Below are 19,951 nucleotides of genomic sequence, written 5' to 3' on the forward strand. Positions count from 1 at the left end.
CAATTGCGCCACTTTCCCATTCAGGTCTGCTTTAACCTCCCTGGCGTTCAATTTCCCCAGGATTTCTGTGCAAAAAGTGATCCAATTAATTTGTCATAACCATTTTTTTTTCCTGTAACTTGCCAAAATGTGTCAAGCGAGGGTCTAGTATTCAGTGCAGGAGAGTATGAAAGAATATACACGTCAATACTGTTCACAGCATGTTTTGTATGGACGTGTATAACCGTCAATACCGCTAGGGAGCAGGGAGGTTAATGACCTCAATTATTGGAGAGTAAACCTGTGGATAGCTGTATGGGTGTATTTATCGGGTAAGACCCGCTATTCTTGTGTTTAATTTTCCCGGTTGCCTTTGTGCTTGCAGGATTGGGGTGCTGTTCTGTCCTCTTCTTCCCGTCATCCAGACCTTGAAGTTACTGCTGCTGTTCTATGTGAAGAAGGTAAGCGAGCGAGTGCTACAAACTAACCGCCGATCAGTGTGTCGCCTGCAGAGACCGTCACATCGATCTCAATACAGTATAATCCCATTATAATAAACTGCGGTATAGTAAACTACTTCTCCAGGTCCCGGCCAATCTCCATTATAAGTCTATGGGAGAAACGCCTGTATAGTAAACTCAGATATAATAAAACTTCTTTTATAGCAAACATGTTTTTTTGGCCCCTATGCAGCATCATATGTCAGTGGGCGGTGCATGCGTGATAGGTCAGTGGGAGGTGCATGCGTGCGTCATATGTCAGAGGGCGGTGCTTGCGTCATGTCAGTGGGCAGTGCTTGCGTCGTGTCATTGAGCGGTGCATGCGTCATATGTTAGTGGGCGGTGCATGTATAACCCGATTTATTGGTTAGCACTCGGCCCCAGCTGAGAGGAATCCACCAGACAGAGGATTTATTTATGACCTAACAGTGGTCACTGGTAACTTCTCTCAACCAGTAACACTTCAACAACAAAATACACTTCCCTTGCACATCATAGTTCAAAATACAAAATCTTCTCCTCTTCACAGCCGGTGCACCGGTAAAAGCTGCTGAATAAAAAGGTTAAGTTACACAGAAACTTTTATATGAAAGTTGAGCTACAAAAGGTCTTCTTGTACAACCATCAACCACTTTACAATACAACACTTTTAAATCACAGTACCATTACTTAGGTATAGGGGGCTTGGGCAGGGACAGGTCTACTGAGCAATTCAGTTCCTATACAGTCTCAGTCCCTTGTAGCCAAGTCCAAGCTATATTGCTCAGCAAAACCTTAGGGAACTCGTGACTCTCTTCAATATGGCACTGAACAGTTTCCACAGTTTGTTTGGTTGGCAATATGGCATCCAAAAGAATGTCCACTTTACTCAGAAGATATCTCTTACTCTTTACAATGTATCTCTTCACTCACTTTACTCTTGAGCACCACTTGTTTAGATAGGGCCTCCCAAAACAACAAACAAAATAAAGAAAGAATCAAATAATCAAAAAGGGGTTAGAGAAATAAAAATAAATAAAATAAAAGTGCAAAATTGACCAATGCACCCAGCTATACCATCAATATCACCCTCCTTCAATATAACTCTTTTCTTATGCTATTTGAACTTTATGCTGAATAAGCTCTAATTTTGTTACGCTGCAAAACTTGTAAATCCAACTTTGTTGACTCTTTACCTCTGTCAGATGTCACTTCGCTTTTCCCTATAGTTCACTTTATTAGCACAAGATGCAGTGAAACTCCTCCTTTTGTATGCTGACAGGTTAACAGACTGTTATCTCTCACTGACAGGTTCTCTTTATCTCCACGGCTTTTATTATCTTTCTCTCTCTCTCAGGCCGTGCACTTAGGTAACACATAAATCACACTTTGGTTCACTTCTCACATCAGGCTTTCAGTAAGCACTGCAGAACACATCAACTATGACAGTGGGTGGTGTATGCATCATATGACAGTGGGCAATGCATGCATCATGTTTCAGTGGGCGGTGCTTGCATCATATGTCAGTGGGCGGTTCATGCGTCATGTCAGTGGGCGGTGCGTGAGTTATGTCAGTGGGCGGTGCATGCATCATGTCAGTGGGTGGTACATTCGTCATATGTCAGTAGGCGGTGCATGCGTCATAGGTCCCGGGGGTGTACAGAGTGACAACAGCGTGTAATAGAGCGGTTTTACTTCGGGCAGGAGAGCAGGAGGACAATGGCAAGTGTCGGCCATTAGTAAAGATCTAGCATGACAAATCTTTAATGATTGTTGTGCGGTGACTGTACACATCTGCTGATCCATCGTATATTGCTTGTTACTGGCGATTTCGTCGTTCCATGGATACCCTGTCATAGATTGCAGGTGAGACTAATGCTTGGTTCACATGAAGCAATTTTCTGACAGATATACTGTCAGATCGATTATTTCCAACATGTCCGATCTGATTTCCGATCGGTCAGAAAATTGATCGGAAATCAGATTGGACATGTTTCAAATAATCGATCTGACATCTTGCATCGTATGTGTCTAGCATTGTGAAGAGGCGATAGAGACGCTATAGAGAGAAGCTTGCATCATGTGTGCCTAGCATTGTGGAGAGGAGAGAGCAGTAGGTTCGAGGGAGGGGAAATAGAGAGAAGCTTGCATTGTGTGTGCCTAGCATTGTGGAGATGAGAGCGCAGTAGGTTCGGGGGAGGGGCTATAGAGAGAAGCTTGCATTGTGTGTGCCTAGCATTGTGGAGATGAGAGCGCAGTAGGTTCGAGGGAGGGGCTATAGAGAGAAGCTTGCATCATGTGTGCCTAGCATTGTGGAGATGAGAGCGCAGTAGGTTCGGGGGAGGGGAAATAGAGAGAAGCTTGCATCATGTGTGCCTAGCATTGTGGAGAGGAGAGCGCAGTAGGTTCGAGGGAGGGGGAATAGAGAGAAGCTTGCATCATATGTGCCTAGCATTGTGGAGAGGAGAGAGCAGTAGGTTCGGGGAGGGGCTATAGAGAGAAGCTTGCATTGTGTGTGCCTAGCATTGTGGAGAGGAGAGAGCAGTAGGTTCGGGGGAGGGGAAATAGAGAGAAGCTTGCATCATGTGTGCCTAGCATTGTGGAGAGGAGAGCGCAGTAGGTTCGGGGGAGGGGAAATAGAGAGAAGCTTGCATCATGTGTGCCTAGCATTGTGGAGAGGAGAGAGCAGTAGGTTCGGGGAGGGGCTATAGCGAGAAGCTTGCATTGTGTGGGCCTAGCATTGTGGAGAGGAGAGCGCAGTAGGTTCGGGGGAGGGGCTATAGAGAGAAGCATGCATCGTGTGGGCCTAGCATTGTGGAGAGGAGAGCGCAGTAGGTTCGGGGGAGGGGCTATAGAAAAAAGCATGCATCGTGTGGGCCTAGCATTGTGGAGATGAGAGCGCAGTAGGTCCGGGGGAGGGGCTATAGAGAGAAGCTTGCATCGTGTGTGCCTAGCATTGTGGAGAGGAGAGCGCAGTAAGTTCGGGGGAGGGGCTATAGAGAGAAGCTTGCATCATGTGTGCCTAGCATTGTGGAGAGGAGAGCGCAGTAAGTTCGGGGGAGGGGCTATAGAGAGAAGCTTGCATCATGTGTGCCTAGCATTGTGGAGAGGAGAGTGCAGTAAGTTCGGGGGAGGGGAAATAGAGAGAAGCTTGCATCATGTGTGCCTAGCATTGTGGAGAGGAGAGAGCAGTAGGTCCGGGGGAGGGGCTATAGAGAGAAGCTTGCATCGTGTGGGCCTAGTATTGTGGAGAGGAGAGAGCAGTAGGTTTAGGGGAGGGGCTATAGAGAGAAGCTTGCATTGTGGAGAGGAGAGCGCAGTAGGTTCGGGGGAGGGGCTATAGAAAAAAGCATGCATCGTGTGGGCCTAGCATTGTGGAGATGAGAGCGCAGTAGGTTCGAGGGAGGGGCTATAGAGAGAAGCTTGCATCGTGTGTGCCTAGCATTGTGGAGATGAGAGCGCAGTAGGTTCGAGGGAGGGGCTATAGAGAGAAGCATGCATCGTGTGGGCCTAGCATTGTGGAGATGAGAGCGCAGTAGGTCCGGGGGAGGGGCTATAGAGAGAAGCTTGCATCGTGTGTGCCTAGCATTGTGGAGATGAGAGAGCAGTAGGTCCGGGGGAAGGGCTATAGAGAGAAGCTTGCATCGTGTGTGCCTAGCATTGTGGAGAGGAGGGAGCAGTAGGTTCGGGGGAGGGGCTATAGAGAGAAGCTTGCATCGTGTGGGCCTAGCATTGTGGAGATGAGCGCAGTAGGTCCGGGGGAGGGGCTATAGAGAGAAGCTTGCATCGTGTGTGCCTAGCATTGTGGAGAGGAGAGCGCAGTAGGTTCGGGGGAGGGGCTATAGAGAGAAGCATGCATCGTGTGGGCCTAGCATTGTGGAGATGAGAGCGCAGTAGGTCCGGGGAAGGGGCTATAGAGAGAAGCTTGCATCGTGTGGGCCTAGCATTGTGGAGAGGAGAGAGCAGTAGGTTCGGGGAGGAGCTATAGAGAAGCTTGCATCATGTGTGCCTAGCATTGTGGAGATGAGAGCGCAGTAGGTCCGGGGGAGGGGCTATAGAGAGAAGCTTGCATCGTGTGTGCCTAGCATTGTGGAGAGGAGAGAGCAGTAGGTTCGGGGGAGGGGCTATGAAGAGAAGCTTGCATCGTGTGTGCCTAGCATTGTGGAGAGGAGAGAGCAGTAGGTTCGGGGGAGGGGCTATAGAGAGAAGCTTGCATCGTGTGTGCCTAGCATTGTGGAGAGGAGAGAGCAGTAGGTTCGGAGGAGGGGCTATAGAGAGAAGCTTGCATGTTGTGTGCCTAGCATTGTGGAGAGGAGCGTGCACTAGGTTTGGGGGCGGGGCTATAGAGAGAAGCTTGCATCGTGTGTGCCTAGCATTGTGGAGAGGAGAGAGCAGTAGGTTCGGGGGAGGGGCTATAGAGAGAAGCTTGCATGGTGAGTTGATGATCATGTAGTATTTGTACTCTTGTAGGCCAGTCTAATGAGGAACTGCCGATCGCCCAGCAAGCCGTGGAGAGCGTCGCATATGAGCACCGTGTTCCTGACACTCCTCTGTTTCCCATCATTCCTGGGGGCTTCCGTCTTCCTCTCCTACACCGTGTGGTCGTAAGTTTAAGAATGAAACACCTGCATGCGTTTATTTGTTTTAATGCCATTATTTGATGTGCAGAAGCCAGTAAGGTACACTTTTAAAGTTTTTAATATTAGACAGTGTTAGAATTTAAGTATTATATGCTTGAATTTGTAGGCCTTAGTTACTTTAACTGAGTTTAGTTAAAAGACTTGATTTGCGGAGTATACCTTAAAGGAGCATTTTCTAGAAGCCCTGAAGAATAGTGTGATTCGGACTGTATAAGGCTACGATGTACAGAGAGGCAGTCTTTTTCTGTAAACATAGTGTTTTGATATTTCCTAAAGGTCAACAAAAGCTACGTACATTAAACAATGTTTTTCTGAGATTAAGAGTCAGGTCCCTGGAACATGGAATTTTCCAGGGCATGCGCAGTAAAGACTGTGCTTGTCATAATACCACGGGTTCTTATCAGCCAATAGCAGGCGATGAATTTTTGATCTGTCCCTGCTCAGATGGTCACATTCAACTATTTAGAGTTTAGTATAAGAAGAGCTAACGAGCTCCTGGGGGGCTACTTCTGACATCTGGCTGATGACTTCCACTTTGTACTCTTTTTGTAATGTCATCTTATCTAACTGTATGCTGTATATAGGCCTAAGTGCAATGTAGTATAGATGTAACATAAGAGAAAGCCTAGTTGGCATTCAAATGGAATGGACTAAGAGCTTGTAACGCAAAGAGGACTTGCTACAGACCAATTGCTTCGCTGAGGTGTACCGGACATGTAGAGATAAGCATCTGTATATCTGTTTACTGAATAAACTCCTGAAACTTTGGCGGTGTCTAAGAAGTTCTATCTCCTATGCTGTTGCTGTGATGAGAGTAGAGTTATCACACTTCCTGTGATATGGTGCCGAACAAAGGTGTAGTGTTGTTGCCAATAGCAACCAACAAAGGTTTATTACAGACCGGTCCGGATTTACCATAAGGCACTGTAGACACGAGCCTACCAGCACATAATGATGGAGAGTTTGCTCACTCACCTCCCCGAGCTCCTCCCTCCTTCCTTCAATATGCAGAGTCCTGATGAGAGCGTAAATAAGAGGTAACTCACTCTGCTCTGGGCTTTTTACTGATGAGATCTCCCTTCAGTCAGGGGCACCAGCTACTTAACCTCCTTGCCTGTTATCAGTTCGGGGTAACCTGCGCAGGAGGATTTCTCAGGCCTCACTGGGCCGATTTGCATAATTGTTTTTTTCCTACACGCAGCTAGCACTTTGCTAGCTGCGTGTAGTACGCGATTGCCGCCGCTCGCGAGCGATTCGCCGCTACCCACCGAGCCGCCCCCCCCTGCGCAGCCTGGCCAATCAGTGCCAGGCAGCGCTAAGGGGCGGATCGGGATTCCCTCTGACGTCCATGACAGGGAAGCCCTGCAGGAAATCCCGTTCTGAACGGGATTTCCTGCTTACTCTGATCGCCAAAGGCGATCGGAGTGGGAGGGGGGATGCCGCCACTCAGCGGCTATCATGTAGTGAGCCCTGGGCTCGCTACATGATTTAAAAAAAAATAAAAATAAATAAAAGTGCTGCCGATGCCTCCTTGCCGGATTAATTAGACCGGCAAGGAGGTTAAAGGATACCCGGGACAAAAATAAACTAATGAAATAAACGATTGTATCTATCTTCCTTCTCCTAGAAGTGACTTTTTAAGATATTCCACAGTTTTATTTTATATTTAAATCTACTTTTTAAGTTTTAACTGTTTTATTGTTTTTGCTCAATGACACATTTATTGAAGTATGCCAGAGCTAAAATCTATGAACTATTGACCCTTTTTTTATCTCTTTCCTGCTCTCAGAAGTCATTTGCTGCTAGGAAAGTGTTTTATAGTTGGATTTTCTTATCAGTGAGGGTCACACTGTCGTCACTTCCTGTCTGAGTCAGGACTGATTCAGCCACTTACATACCTGATATTTAACCCTTTCAGGCAGAGAAAGACAAAAAAGGAACACAGCATAGTTATTCGTTTGCTAGACACTGTACATACACATGTCTATCTCATCATGTCACATGTCACTTCGGTTATCCTTTAATATTGAGGGTACCTCTGGCTACCTAATACTAAGGGACACCTGTAGCTACCTATGACAGGAAAGGGAAGTAAGGGACAAGTGACAGCTGGGACAGCCAGCACACTTGCAGTGCGGTTAGGTGGGGGTTTGTAGGTTAATGGAGGGGGAAGTCTAGGATGCCAGGATATCTGTGCTGTAATTCCAGGCCTGATATTAGAAATATATTTTATTTTTTTTAAAATCATAAATATATGAAATATTACAAAGCAATGAACCAATGACGGATGGTTTTGTATTTTTATTTATTGATTTCTACAAAAAAAAAAAAAAAAAAAAAAGGGAAAACGAAAGGGCTTAAAACACACCTGTAGTGAGAGGGTTATGGAGACTGCCATATTTATTTCCTTTTAACTACTTCGGCCTCCTGGACGTACTATCTACGCCCAGGAGGCCATGTGCGCATCCGCATGCTCCCGTGGCCGCGTGCACGCGTGCTCCCGGCCTGCGGTTCGTTAGCCAGGCAATCAGTGAATCGGGCTATGGTGCCCGATCACTGATTCCCCTCCCCTGCAGAAAAAGCGACAGCTTCTCTCAGAAGCTGCGCTTTTTCTGGCTGTTGCCTCCCCCATGCGTCTCTCTAAGCGTATGTTACGCTTAGAGTGACGTCATGTAAATAAACTCATGGCCGCCATCTTGTGGCCAAAAAGTAAAACTACAACTAAAAGTATAAGAAATAAAACGCAACACACATTTACATTATAAAACTACTGTTTACATCCCACCCTCCCAAAAATACCCAAATAAAATGTTTAATATAAAAAAAAAATGTAAATATTTACCTAAGGGTCTAAACTTTTTAAATATCAATGTAAAGATGAAATATTTCTATTTTTTTTATTTTAAACTTGTAAATAGTGATAGATGCAAAACGGAAAAAATGCACCTTTATTTCCAAATAAAATATTGTCGCCATACATTGTGATAGGGACATAATTTAAATGGTGAAATAACTGGGACAAATGGGAAAATACAATACGTGAGTTTTAATTATGGAGGCATGTATTATTTTAAAACTATAATGGCTGAAAAACTGGAAAATGATTTTTTTCCGTTTTTTTTCTTATTCTTCCTATTAAAATGCATTTAAGCTGGTCATACACTAGGCCGATTCCCCGCCGATCGACAGCAGATTCGATCACCGGGTTAACGTTAATGCTAAATTTCGATCTATTTCGCCCCGAAATAGATAGATCCCGTCAATCGCTCCGTGTGGGAAATTGCCATCGATCGCCCGCAGGTAGGGAGCGCGTCGCTAGCGGCGTTCGAGTGCCCGACGACCGACGCAATACAGCTGCAATACATTACCTGGTCCGGCCGGCGCGTATCCCTCCGGTCACCGCTGCTCCGTCTCCACGTTGGGCTCCGGATCCAGCAGGCTTCACTTCTTCCTGTCCCGGCAGGAAGTTTAAACAGTAGAGTTTAAACTTCCCCCAGACATGAAGAAGTGGAGCCTGCCGGACCCGGAGACCAGACCAGAGCGTAGAAGAAGACAGCGGAGACCTGGGCAGTCGTGCTGGCGGAGCAGGTAATGTATGCTTAGGGGGTGGCAAAATCACCACCACCACAGATTGTGAATCGATTTCAGCCTGAAACCGATCACAATCAGCTTGCAGTAAAGGCAGCCATATGATCCCTCTCTGATCAGATTCGATCAGAGAGGGATCTATCTGTTGGTCGAATCTGATGGTAAATCGACCAGTGTATGGCTACCTTTACAGTTAAGTGGCTCTTAGCAAAATGTACCCCCCAAAGAAAGCCTAATTGGTGGCGGAAAAAACAAGATATAGATCAGTTCATTGTGATAAGTAGTGATAAAGTTATAGGCTAATGAATGGGAGGTGAACATTGCTCGGATGCATAAAGTGAAAACGACTGAAAGCTGAAGTGGTTAAACAATGCACATTGCCTGGCTGTCCTGCTGATCATCTGCCTCTAATACTTTTAGCCACAGCCCTGGAACAAGCATGCAGATCAGGTGCTCTGACTGAAGTGTGACTGAATTAGCAACATTCTTGTTTCAGGTGTGTGATTCGGCCACTACTGCAGCCAAAGAAATAAGGCAAGACAGCCAGGCAACTGGCATTGTTTACCAGGAAATAAAAAACGCAGCCTCCATATCTCTTTCCTGAGGTTTACTTTAAACCTCAAATCAGAGCAAGGAGAATTTTTGCAGCAATAATGTAGATTAGTACTAGTATTTCCTCTGGTGAAATATTGTACCATGTTATTACATCTTGGTGACAATTTATTGACCAAGTCAGAACCTTAAAAGAGCAAACATTTGATATAAAAATATTCTGTCCTGTTCAGACTCACATCCTGTGTACTAGACAGTGGTAAAAGCTCTTCTATGTATCTGGACATCGCAATGAGGGTCAGTGGATATTTGTTTGTTACTACCTCTGATACTAAACTTAAAGGTTCACCTTTCCATTGTATGACTGTGCTTGCCTGCATTTGTGTGCGTAGATTATGTATGACAGCTAGTGGCTTAATGTTTTCCAGTGGCGTCATTAGCCCAAAAGATCAGTGGCACGTGCCCTGGATCTATTCTAGGGTGCCCCGGATGTCCCCAAGGCAGAGTCAACTGTGGTGCCTCAATGGCGGGCATGCTGGGTGCTGTGGTGTATCAATTGGGATTATGCTGGGTGCTGTGGTGCCTCTATGTGGGCATACCTGGGAGCTGTGGTGCCTCAATGGCGGTATGCTAGGTGCTGAGGTGCCTCTATATGGGCATACTGGGTGCTGTGGTGCCATGCTGGGCGCTGTGATGCCTTTATGAGGCATGCAGGGAGCTGAGGTTCTTCTATGGGGGCATGCTGGCAGTTGTGGTGCATGAATGGGAGGCCCATGAGAGGAGGTCCACTAGAAGGTCAGGGAAACACTATGGGGGGACCGGCAGATAATCGGCAGCAGGCCGGCCCTCCCAGCAGCAAGCCAGACCAGCCAGCACAGAAACCAGGTAACAATGCCTAGTTATGTATAAGTGACACTGGCCTCAATTCACTAAGCTTTATCAAACACATTATCAAACGTTTGATAATTTACCTCATGGGTTAAATCTAATTTTAAATTCACTAAGATGTTATATATTTATCGAATGTTTTATCGCTAAAATGTTCAATAAATCTAAACACCTTAGTGAATTTAAAATTAGATTTTACCCATGAAGTAAATTATCAAACGCTTAATAAAGTGTTTGATAAAGCTTAGTGAATTGAGGCCACTGCCTATTTATATGATATGCTGCATTTTTTTTTATTTTTTTTTTACTAATAGAGAGCGGGCAACAGCCAACATTTTTCAGGGCATGCCTACTTAGACCGCTGTTAAGTTCATGTAAATTTGGCTCCACCCATGACCACATCCTCTTTATGGTAGGTGGTCACACCCATTTTCCGTCTAGAGTGCCCAAAAGTGGTAGTGTCCTGTGAGCGAGTGGTTTGCTCATCACCCACTTCCTGTGAGGCACAAGTCTGTGTGTAAAGGACGTTTTCTACTGTAATGCAGGGATGCTGAGAAACATAATCCATCGTCTGTGGTGCTTCCTACTTAAAGGGAAGGTTCAAGCAAAATAAAAAAATTAGTTTCACTTACCTGGGGCTTCTACCAGCCCCATGCAGCCATCCTGTGCCCTCGTAGTCACTCACTGCTGCTCCAGTCCCCCGCTGGCAGCTTGCCGACCTCGAAAGTCGTCAGGACGCATTGCGTACATTTTTACACATTCCCGCTAGTCGAGGAACATTAACACATAAATTTTTTACGCATTACTGGTTCAATGCATAAAAATTTACACATTGAACCAGTAATGCGTAAAAATGTATGTGTTAATGTTCCTGCACTAGCGGGAATGCGTAAAAATGTACGCAATGTAGCCCGCTGACCTCCGAGGTCGGCAAGCTGCCAGCGGGGGACTGGAGCAGCAATGAGTGACTACGAGGACACAGGATGGCTGCATGGGGCTGGTAGAAGCCCCAGGTAAGTGAAACTCATTTTTTTATTTTGCTTGGACAATCCCTTTAATGTGTCACATGGTTTCATCTGACCCGCCCACCTGCTGCATCCAGGTGGGAGAGGATGTGAGCTGCATTGGAGTTTCCCAAGCTCTGCATTTACCTTGGTTTGGCATCTGTTATGTGACATGTACATTGCTTATTTTTCTGCCTCTGTCTCTGCAGGGTGAAGCCGTCAGACTCATGTGGCCCGTTCCGTTCTTTAAACACAATGTACGAAGCCGGCAAGTTTTATATCAAACAGCTGGAGGTGGTGAACCCGCGGCTGAGCTGGGTTAGCTGGATCCACCATTACCTGTGGGAAAACACGCTGTTTATATATGTGGCATCTTCAGTACTCTTGTGAGTCCATAGAGGGCGCTGGGGAATACTTTTTGAAATTATAAAGGAAATCTGAGGTGAAAATAAACTGACGAGAAAAACAATTGTATCTATCCTCCTTCTCCTAAAAATGATTTTTTTTAAGATATCCCACAGTTTTTTGTATTTAAATCTAGTTTGTAAGTTTTTACTGTTTCATTGTCTCTGCTTAATGACACCTTCATTGAAGTATGTCAGAGCTCAAATCTATGACTTATGGACCCTTTTTATCTTTTTCCTGCTCTCAAAAGCCATTTTACTGACAGGAAAGTGTTTTATGGCTGTAATTACTTATCAGTGAGGGTTATGCTATAGTCTGACCCAGACAGAAACTGTCACTTGTACACCTAATGTTTAACTCTTTCAGGCAGAGAAAGAAAAAAAGGAGCACAGTCTAGTTATATGTATGCTAGGCACTGTGTACATACCCATGTCTATCTCATCATGTCACGTCACCTCAGTTGTCCTTTAACTATAGAGATGTCAATAAGCGATGGTCAGACAGAAGCAAGTAATTAAAGTGTGGGGTTCAGCTTATCCATGAGTGATACACAACTGGTCCTCTTTATGCAGAGCACGAGCCTGGCGCTCTCACTGCAGTCACATGACAGCAGTGGGTTATCTCGGTAATATAGCGCCAGACACTGAAATTGTGCCCCCCCATCCCAGGTCAGCGCACCCCTCTCCTGTAAAAACAGCTTCCTTTCTTGGGTACATTTGTTTTCGTTGTGTGTTTTTTGGCGCAGGATATTACCAAAGTGATTTTTCTGGAAATGGCTCTTCTTATTCCCCTCTCTGTACTATATTCCCTAGGTTCTCAACATGTGGTACGCGTACCCCAGGGGGTACCTCTGATGGTTCCAGGGGGTACTCTGGCTTGATATACTTAACCAAGAATAACAAATTTAGAGTTTTAGAAAATGTTAAAGCTTATTTGAACAAAACTTAATTAGTATTTTAGCTAATTAAAAGCAATAGTAAATGTTTGGAAATTGTTTAGAACCAATTATCATGTACTACGATTAGATAAATATTTGCCAAGGGGTACTTGTGATGTTTACTATGCTAGGGGATACTTGGTGAGTACAGGGTTTTAAAAGGGGTACATGCCAATAAAATGATGAGAAACACTGGTATATTCTAACAGCAACCGTCTCCCCTTTTAACACCACCACCACTACCACCACCACCACTACTGACTCCAACTTTTTTCCCCTCTCCTAACTAACTTTTTGCCCCTCTCCACTCCTATCTCTAACGCCCCTTCACTCCTAACTCTGACTTGACACGCCCCCTCTCCACTCCTAACTAACTTTTCCCCGCACCATTAGAGCTAAATAGTTTCAGCACCATACAGGGCCCTTACCGCCTAGTGGCGGTTGCTAGCCGGGGGCTGCTGTACACAGGATTATTGGCTAAGGCGGTCATTATCTGCCTATGTTAATCTAGTTTGCTTACCGCCATTAAAGCCTAATAAGTAAACATTGCAGAACTACATTACTAGTCTGCTTTTAAAGGACACATCCAAGCAGGATAAAAAATAAACAAAAATCTACTCACCCGGGGCTTCCTCCAGCCCCTTGCAGCCGTCCTGTGCCCTCGCCGCAGCTTCGCTCCCCACCGGTGGCCCGTTGTCCCCTCCAGTGCGAGTTGCCTACTGCTCCCGCGTGAGCGGTTCTCTGAGTCGTGCCAACGTCATCCAGACTGTACTGCTCAGTAGTAGCAGTAGTTCAGCGCCTGCGCAGTACAGTCCGGATGACTTCAGTACAACTCCGAGAGTCGCTCACTGAGGCGCAGTAGATGCCGACCTGGGAAGGTCGGCATCTGCACCGGAGGGGATTGGAAGCCACCAGATTTGCGGCGAGGGCACAGAACGGCTGCCAGGGGCTGGAGGAAGCCCCAGGTGAGTAGATTTTTGTTTTTTCTCCTTGGGCCTTCCCTTTAAAGGGACACTTAAGTAAAAAAAACAAGAGTTTTACTCACCTGGGGCTTCCAATAGCCCCCTGCAGCTGTCCGGTGCCCTCGCTGTCTCCCTCCGATCCTCCTGGCCCCACCGGCAGCCACTTCCTGTTTCGGTGACAGGAGCTGACAGGCTGGGGACGCGAGTGATTCTTCGCATTCCTGGCCACAATAGCACCATCTATGCTGCTATAGCCTATATCATATACCATATAGCAGCATAGAGGGTGCTAATGTGTCTGGGAACGCGAAGAATCACTCGCGTCCCCAGCCTGTCAGCTCCTGTCACCGAAACAGGAAGTGGCTGCCGGCGGGGCCAGGAGGATCGGAGGGAGACGGCGAGGGCACCGGACAGCTGCAGGGGGCTATTGGAAGCCCTAGGTGAGTAAAACTCATTTTTTTTGTTTGACTTACGTGTCCCTTTAAGGTGAGTCTATGGATGCTCAGTTCCCCTGTATAATTCTATCGGTGTGGCCTTCACAGGGAGCGACCCTCTTATTTTCTACTCTAATTTTATAGGTTTTTTTTTCTTAAAGTACATTTAGGATTTTATTTTGCTGTTCTTACACAATTGAGCATAATACCAGCAGGATGCCTGAAATATCGCTACATTGGTCCTGACTCCTGTAGGAATGGTGGAACTCAGTTGTCCTCTTGTTTCTTCCCAGGGTTGTCATCTACTTCCACATCCAGATTGTCAACGGGCAGAGAAAAGTCATAAAGTTACTGAAGGAGCAGATTGCCAACGTAAGTGTGCACACTGCACCTCATCTGTTCTGTGCATCTAAAAGACAACTTCCTAAAGGGCACAAAATACACATACCTGGGGCTCCCTCCCAGCCCCCCGCATTCTGATCGCTCCCTCGCTGTCCTCCTCATTCCTCCAACTGGCCACTGGAAAGCCCTCCGGTTCGGGGCCAACTGTGCCTGCGCTGACTGGTCCCAACTGGGGGATTTTCCGGGGCCAATTGATGAACAGAGAGTCAGAGGAGGATGGAGTGGAAACTATCATGCTGGAGGGGCTGGAGGAAGCCCCAGGTATGTATAATCTTTTTAAGAGGAAGTAGAAGGTTTGTACCAGGCTTAAGGATCTGAGTGACAAGTGTCAGATTGTGTTGGTCAGGTGTTTGGTTCAGGTCACCTCCATAATGGAAAGTCTTGCGGGCAGTTCCTGCTAAGTCACAGTTAGTAACTGGCAGTAACAGTATTTTAAGGTGTGTCAGCCGTCGAGCTAGTGATGGAGTCATAAGTGTCCAAAGCTCATTGATGCAAATGAGGAGGGACAGCTATCCCGTCTAGTCTGATCCCACAGAGGGTCTAACTGTCCTAGAAAATGGCTGAGAATGTAATGCTGGACTGACTGCGTGTCTGGGTCAGTGGTTGCCAGGCAGTTCAGGTCAGTGGTAGCCACGTAGTTCAGGTCAGTGGTTGCCAGGCAGTTTGGGTCAGTAGTAGCTAGGCAGTTTGGGTCAGTGGTAGCCAGGCAGTTTGGGTCAGTGGTAGCCAGGCAGTTTGGGTCAGTGGTAGCCGGGCAGTTTGGGTCAGTGGTAGCTGGGCAGTTTGGGTCAGTGGTAGCCGGGCAGTTTGGGTCAGTGGTAGTCGGGCAGTTTGGGTCAGTGGTAGTCGGGCAGTTTGGGTCAGTGGTAGTCGGGCAGTTTGGGTCAGTGGTAGTCGGGCAGTTTGGGTCAGTGGTAGTCGGGCAGTTTGGGTCAGTGGTAGTCGGGCAGTTTGGGTCAGTGGTAGTCGGGCAGTTTGGGTCAGTGGTAGTCGGGCAGTTTGGGTCAGTGGTAGTCGGGCAGTTTGGGTCAGTGGTAGTCGGGCAGTTTGGGTCAGTGGTAGTCGGGCAGTTTGGGTCAGTGGTAGTCGGGCAGTTTGGGTCAGTGGTAGTCGGGCAGTTTGGGTCAGTGGTAGTCGGGCAGTTTGTGTCAGTGGTAGTCGGGCAGTTTGTGTCAGTGGTAGCCGGGCAGTCTGGGTCAGTGGTAGTCGGGCAGTTTGGGTCAGTGGTAGCCAGGCAGTTTGGGTCAGTTTCCGGATGACTCAGAATGCGCACAGCAGTGGGACGGATAGCATGTAATGCTGGACTGACTGTTTGGGTCAGTAGTAGCTAGGCTGTTTGGGTCAGTGGTTGCCAGGCAGTTTGGGTAAGTGGTAGCTTGGCACTTGGCAGTTTGGGTCAGTGGTAGGCATGCAGTTTGGGTCAGTGGTAGGCATGCAGTTTGGGTCAGTGGTAGGCATGCAGTTTGGGTCAGTGGTAGCCATGCAGTTTGGGTCAGTGGTAGCCATGCAGTTTGGGTCAGTGGTAGCCACGCAGTTTGGGTCAGTGGTAGCCACGCTGTTTGGGTCAGTGGTTGCCAGGCAGTTTGGGTCAGTTTCCGGATGACTCAGAATGCGCACAGCAGTGGAACGGATAGCATGTAATGCTGGACTGACTGTTTGGGTCAGTAGTAGCCATGCAGTTTGGGTCAGTGGTTGCCAGGCAGTTTGGGTCAGTGGTAGCCATGCAGTTTGGGTCAGTGGTTGCCAGGCAGTTTGGGTCAGTAGCAGCTAGGCAGTTTGGGTCAGTGGTTGCCAGGCAGTTTGGGTCAGTTTCCGGACGACTCAGAATGCGCACAGCAGTGGAACGGATAGCATGTAATGCTGGACTGACTGTTTGGGTCAGTAGTAGCTAGGCAGTTTGGGTCAGTGGTTGCCAGGCAGTTTGGGTCAGTGGTAGCCATGCAGTTTGGGTCAGTGGTTGCCAGGCAGTTTGGGTCAGTGGTAGCCACGCAGTTTGGGTCAGTGGTAGCCACGCAGTTTGGGTCAGTGGTAGCCACGCAGTTTGGGTCAGTGGTAGCCAGGCAGTTTGGGTCAGTGGTAGCCATGCAGTTTGGGTCAGTGGTAGCCACGCCGTTTGGGTCAGTGGTAGCCACGCCGTTTGGGTCAGTGGTAGCCACGCCGTTTGGGTCAGTGGTAGCCACGCCGTTTGGGTCAGTGGTAGCCACGCCGTTTGGGTCAGTGGTAGCCACGCCGTTTGGGTCAGTGGTAGCCACGCCGTTTGGGTCAGTGGTAGCCACGCCGTTTGGGTCAGTGGTAGCCACGCCGTTTGGGTCAGTGGTAGCCACGCCGTTTGGGTCAGTGGTAGCCACGCAGTTTAGGTCAGTGGTTGCCAGGCAGTTTGGGTCAGTTTCTGGGTGACTCAGAATGAGCACAGCAGTGAGACGGGCAGCACGTAATGCTGAACTGACAGTGTGTCTGGGTCAGTGGTTGCCAGGCAATTTGGGTCAGTGGTTGCCAGGCAGTTTGTGTCCGAGGTAGCCTCGCAGTTTGGGTCAGTGGTTGCCAGGCAGTTTGGGTCAGTTTCTGGGTGACTCAGAATGAGCACAGCAGTGAGACGGGCAGCACGTAATGCTGAACTGACGGTGTGTCTGGGTCAGTGGTTGCCAGGCAGTTTGTTTCCAGAAGTACGCCAGTTGGTTTCCATGTAACTGTTGCTTCTCTATTTGTTCCACCAGGAAGGGGGGGATAAACATTTCCTGATACAGAGGCTGCATTCCGTGTATGAGAAGAGGAGCAGAATTAGCAGGAACCAGAGGTCGCTGCAGCCAAAGGTGGGTCATCCTAAGCAGCCAACATGACTAATGTCCCTTAATAGGGAACACTTGATTCATGTGATCCTTGCAGAGTGAGCTGTGGATAAAACAAGCTGACTGCTGTGGCTGTGAGGAGGGTCACGTGACCAGCTGACTGCTGTGAGGAGAGTCACGTGACCAGCTAACTGCTGTGGCTGTGAGGAAAGTCACATGACCAGCTGACTGCTGTGGCTGTGAGGAGGGTCACACATGACCAGCTGACTGCTGTGAGGATGGTCACGTGACCAGCTGACTGCTGAGGCTGTGAGGAGAGTCACGTGACCAGCTGACTGCTGTGGCTGTGAAAAGTCACATGACCAGCTGACTGCTGTGGCTGTGAGGAGAGTCATGTGACCAGCTGACTGCTGTGGCTGTGAGGAGAGTCATGTGACCAGCTGATTGCTGTGGCTGTGAGGAGAGTCATGTGACCAGCTGATTGCTGTGGCTGTGAGGAGAGTCATGTGACCAGCTGACTGCTGTGGCTGTGAGGAGGGTCACGTGACTACCTGACGGCTGTGGCTGTGAGGAGAGTCACGTGACCAGCTGACTGCTGTGGTTGTGAGGAGGGTCACATGACCAGCTGACTGTTGTGGCTGTGAGGAGGGTCACATGACCAGCTGACTGCTGTGGCTGTGAGGAGAGTCACGTGACCAGCTGACTGCTGTGGCTGTGAAAAGTCACATGACCAGCTGACTGCTGTGGCTGTGAGGAGAGTCATGTGACCAGCTGACTGCTGTGGCTGTGAGGAGAGTCATGTGACCAGCTGATTGCTGTGGCTGTGAGGAGAGTCATGTGACCAGCTGACTGCTGTGGCTGTGAGGAGAGTCATGTGACCAGCTGACTTCTGTGGCTGTGAGGAGGGTCACGTGACCAGCTGACTGCTGTGGTTGTGAGGAGGGTCACGTGACCAGCTGACTGCTGTGGCTGTGAGGAGGGTCACGTGACCAGCTGACTGCTGTGGTTGTGAGGAGGGTCACGTGACCAGCTGACTGTTGTGGCTGTGAGGAGGGTCACGTGACCAGCTGACTGCTGTGGCTGTGAGGAGGGTCACGTGACCAGCTGACTGTTGTGGCTGTGAGGAGAGTCACATGACCAGCTGACTGCTGTGATGAGTCACATGACCAGCTGATGGCTGTGAGGAGAGTCACGTGACCATACAGATGAACAAAGTTTAAAAACCTTCTACCTTGTCAATTTAGCGAACAGATCGAATTGGCAAAACTGATGAGACCTGATAATCTCACCTGTATTGCTGATGTGAGGCTTGATATTATCCTTCTGTTTACTGACATTGTATAATCCTTCCGTCCACAGACGACCATGGGAAAAAAGTAATCTAGAACCCGGTGCTCTGGAAGCCGATGCCAGTCTGTGCCCACAGCTTCCTCATCTCATAGGAGGGTACTCAGAACATTCAGCCAATGCCAGTCTGTGCCCACAGCTTCCTCATCTCATAGGAGGGTACTCGGAATGTTCAGCTGGTGCCAGTCTGTGCCCACAGCTTCCTCATCTCATGGGATTGTACTCAAACATTCAGCCGATGCCAGTCTGTGCCCACAGCTTCCTCATCTCATAGGAAGGTACTCAGAACATTCAGCCGATGCCAGTCTGTGCCCACAGCTTCCTCATCTCATGGGATGGTACTCAGAACATTTAGCCGATGCCAGTCTGTGCCCACAGCTTCCTCATCTCATAGGAGGGTACTCGGAACGTTCAGCTGGTGCCAGTCTGTGCCCACAGCTTCCTCATCTCATAGGAGGGTACTCGGAACGTTCAGCTGGTGCCAGTCTGTGCCCACAGCTTCCTCATCTCATAGGATAGCACTCTGAACATTTAGCCGATGCCAGTCTGTGCCCACAGCTTTTTCATCTCATAGGAGGATACTCTGAACGTTCAGCTGGAACTCCAATGCCAGTCTGTGCCTACAGCTTCCTCATCTCATAGGATGGTGCTCGGGTGTTGCTGCCAAACGCCAAATCATTTCAGTTTTCTAACTTTTGTATTCCTGTATTTATAACAAAATGTTGTGTACTATTTTCTGCTCTTACATTTAGGGAATGTACAGTATTTTGTAGGTTTTATTTCTGTTCAATACTAAAGAATAAATGTTTTCTAAAAAAAAAAAAAGTTTTCATATATTTAATTGGGTAGAAATAAATGTTACTGGTATGTATGTGCCACTTACAAGCAGTGCAAACAAGAACCTCGTTATGGGACACCCATGCTATAGCTGTTTTCTGAAGTCTATTTAGACAAATAAAAACTCTGATAAGAGGGACCTTCCTCTCCTCCTGCAAATGGAATCTTCCTCCTCTCCTCCTGCATCCTATTGTACGTGTAGTATAGATGCAGGTCCCACATATTTATTGTCGGCAGGGTGATGTTCCGTTTTGTTGAGGCCTATTCAAAGAACTCCTGACAATCATCTGTTTTAGATTGTGTGGTTGCCGATATGACAAGAGTGGAGGTTTAGGGAATATCGTTCAAAGTCTGTGATCCTTGTGTAAAATGGGATGAAGTTCCTTAGCAATCCTCCTTAAGATTTCCAGGTGTGGGTTGTAGGTGACAACCAAAGGGACACGTTCCTCTTTCTGGTTTTTGGTCAATCCTAATCCCAGGTCTGTGAGCATGGAGTAAACAAGGATCCTTATCTCAGCTAACAACCTCTAACCCCATTTAGATGTTCTGTTTGAATTAAGGCATCTTAATGACATGTATTTATGCTTGAAAAAAAAATATCTGTTTTCCCTTTTGACGTTGCATGTATATAGCTGTCTGTACCACCGGCCTGCAAACGAACAGGATATAAGCCCGACGAAGGCTACAAGGCCGAAAGCTTGCTTATTTTTA

At 47.7% G+C, this 19,951-nt stretch overlaps 1 protein-coding gene across 4 annotated transcripts in view; it reads left to right on the forward strand.

Annotated features, from left to right (window-relative positions):
- Positions 1-19,218, forward strand: part of TMC6 (transmembrane channel like 6) — a 91,375-nt gene extending 72,157 nt beyond the window's left edge. For 3 of the 4 annotated variants that reach the window (XM_068264233.1, XM_068264235.1, XM_068264234.1), the window contains exons 16-21: positions 365-440; positions 4,929-5,062; positions 11,340-11,516; positions 14,162-14,240; positions 16,985-17,080; positions 18,416-19,218. In XM_068264233.1, the coding sequence (XP_068120334.1) occupies positions 365-440; positions 4,929-5,062; positions 11,340-11,516; positions 14,162-14,240; positions 16,985-17,080; positions 18,416-18,436 (583 nt within the window). In that variant the 3' untranslated portion in view covers positions 18,437-19,218. The remainder of the gene's footprint in view (positions 1-364; positions 441-4,928; positions 5,063-11,339; positions 11,517-14,161; positions 14,241-16,984; positions 17,081-18,415) is intronic. The other variant, XM_068264236.1, reaches the window with a different exon arrangement.
- Positions 19,219-19,951: the final 733 nt, after the last annotated feature.

This window comes from Hyperolius riggenbachi, chromosome 12 (assembly GCF_040937935.1).
Source record: "Hyperolius riggenbachi isolate aHypRig1 chromosome 12, aHypRig1.pri, whole genome shotgun sequence".
Taxonomy (NCBI): domain Eukaryota; kingdom Metazoa; phylum Chordata; class Amphibia; order Anura; family Hyperoliidae; genus Hyperolius; species Hyperolius riggenbachi.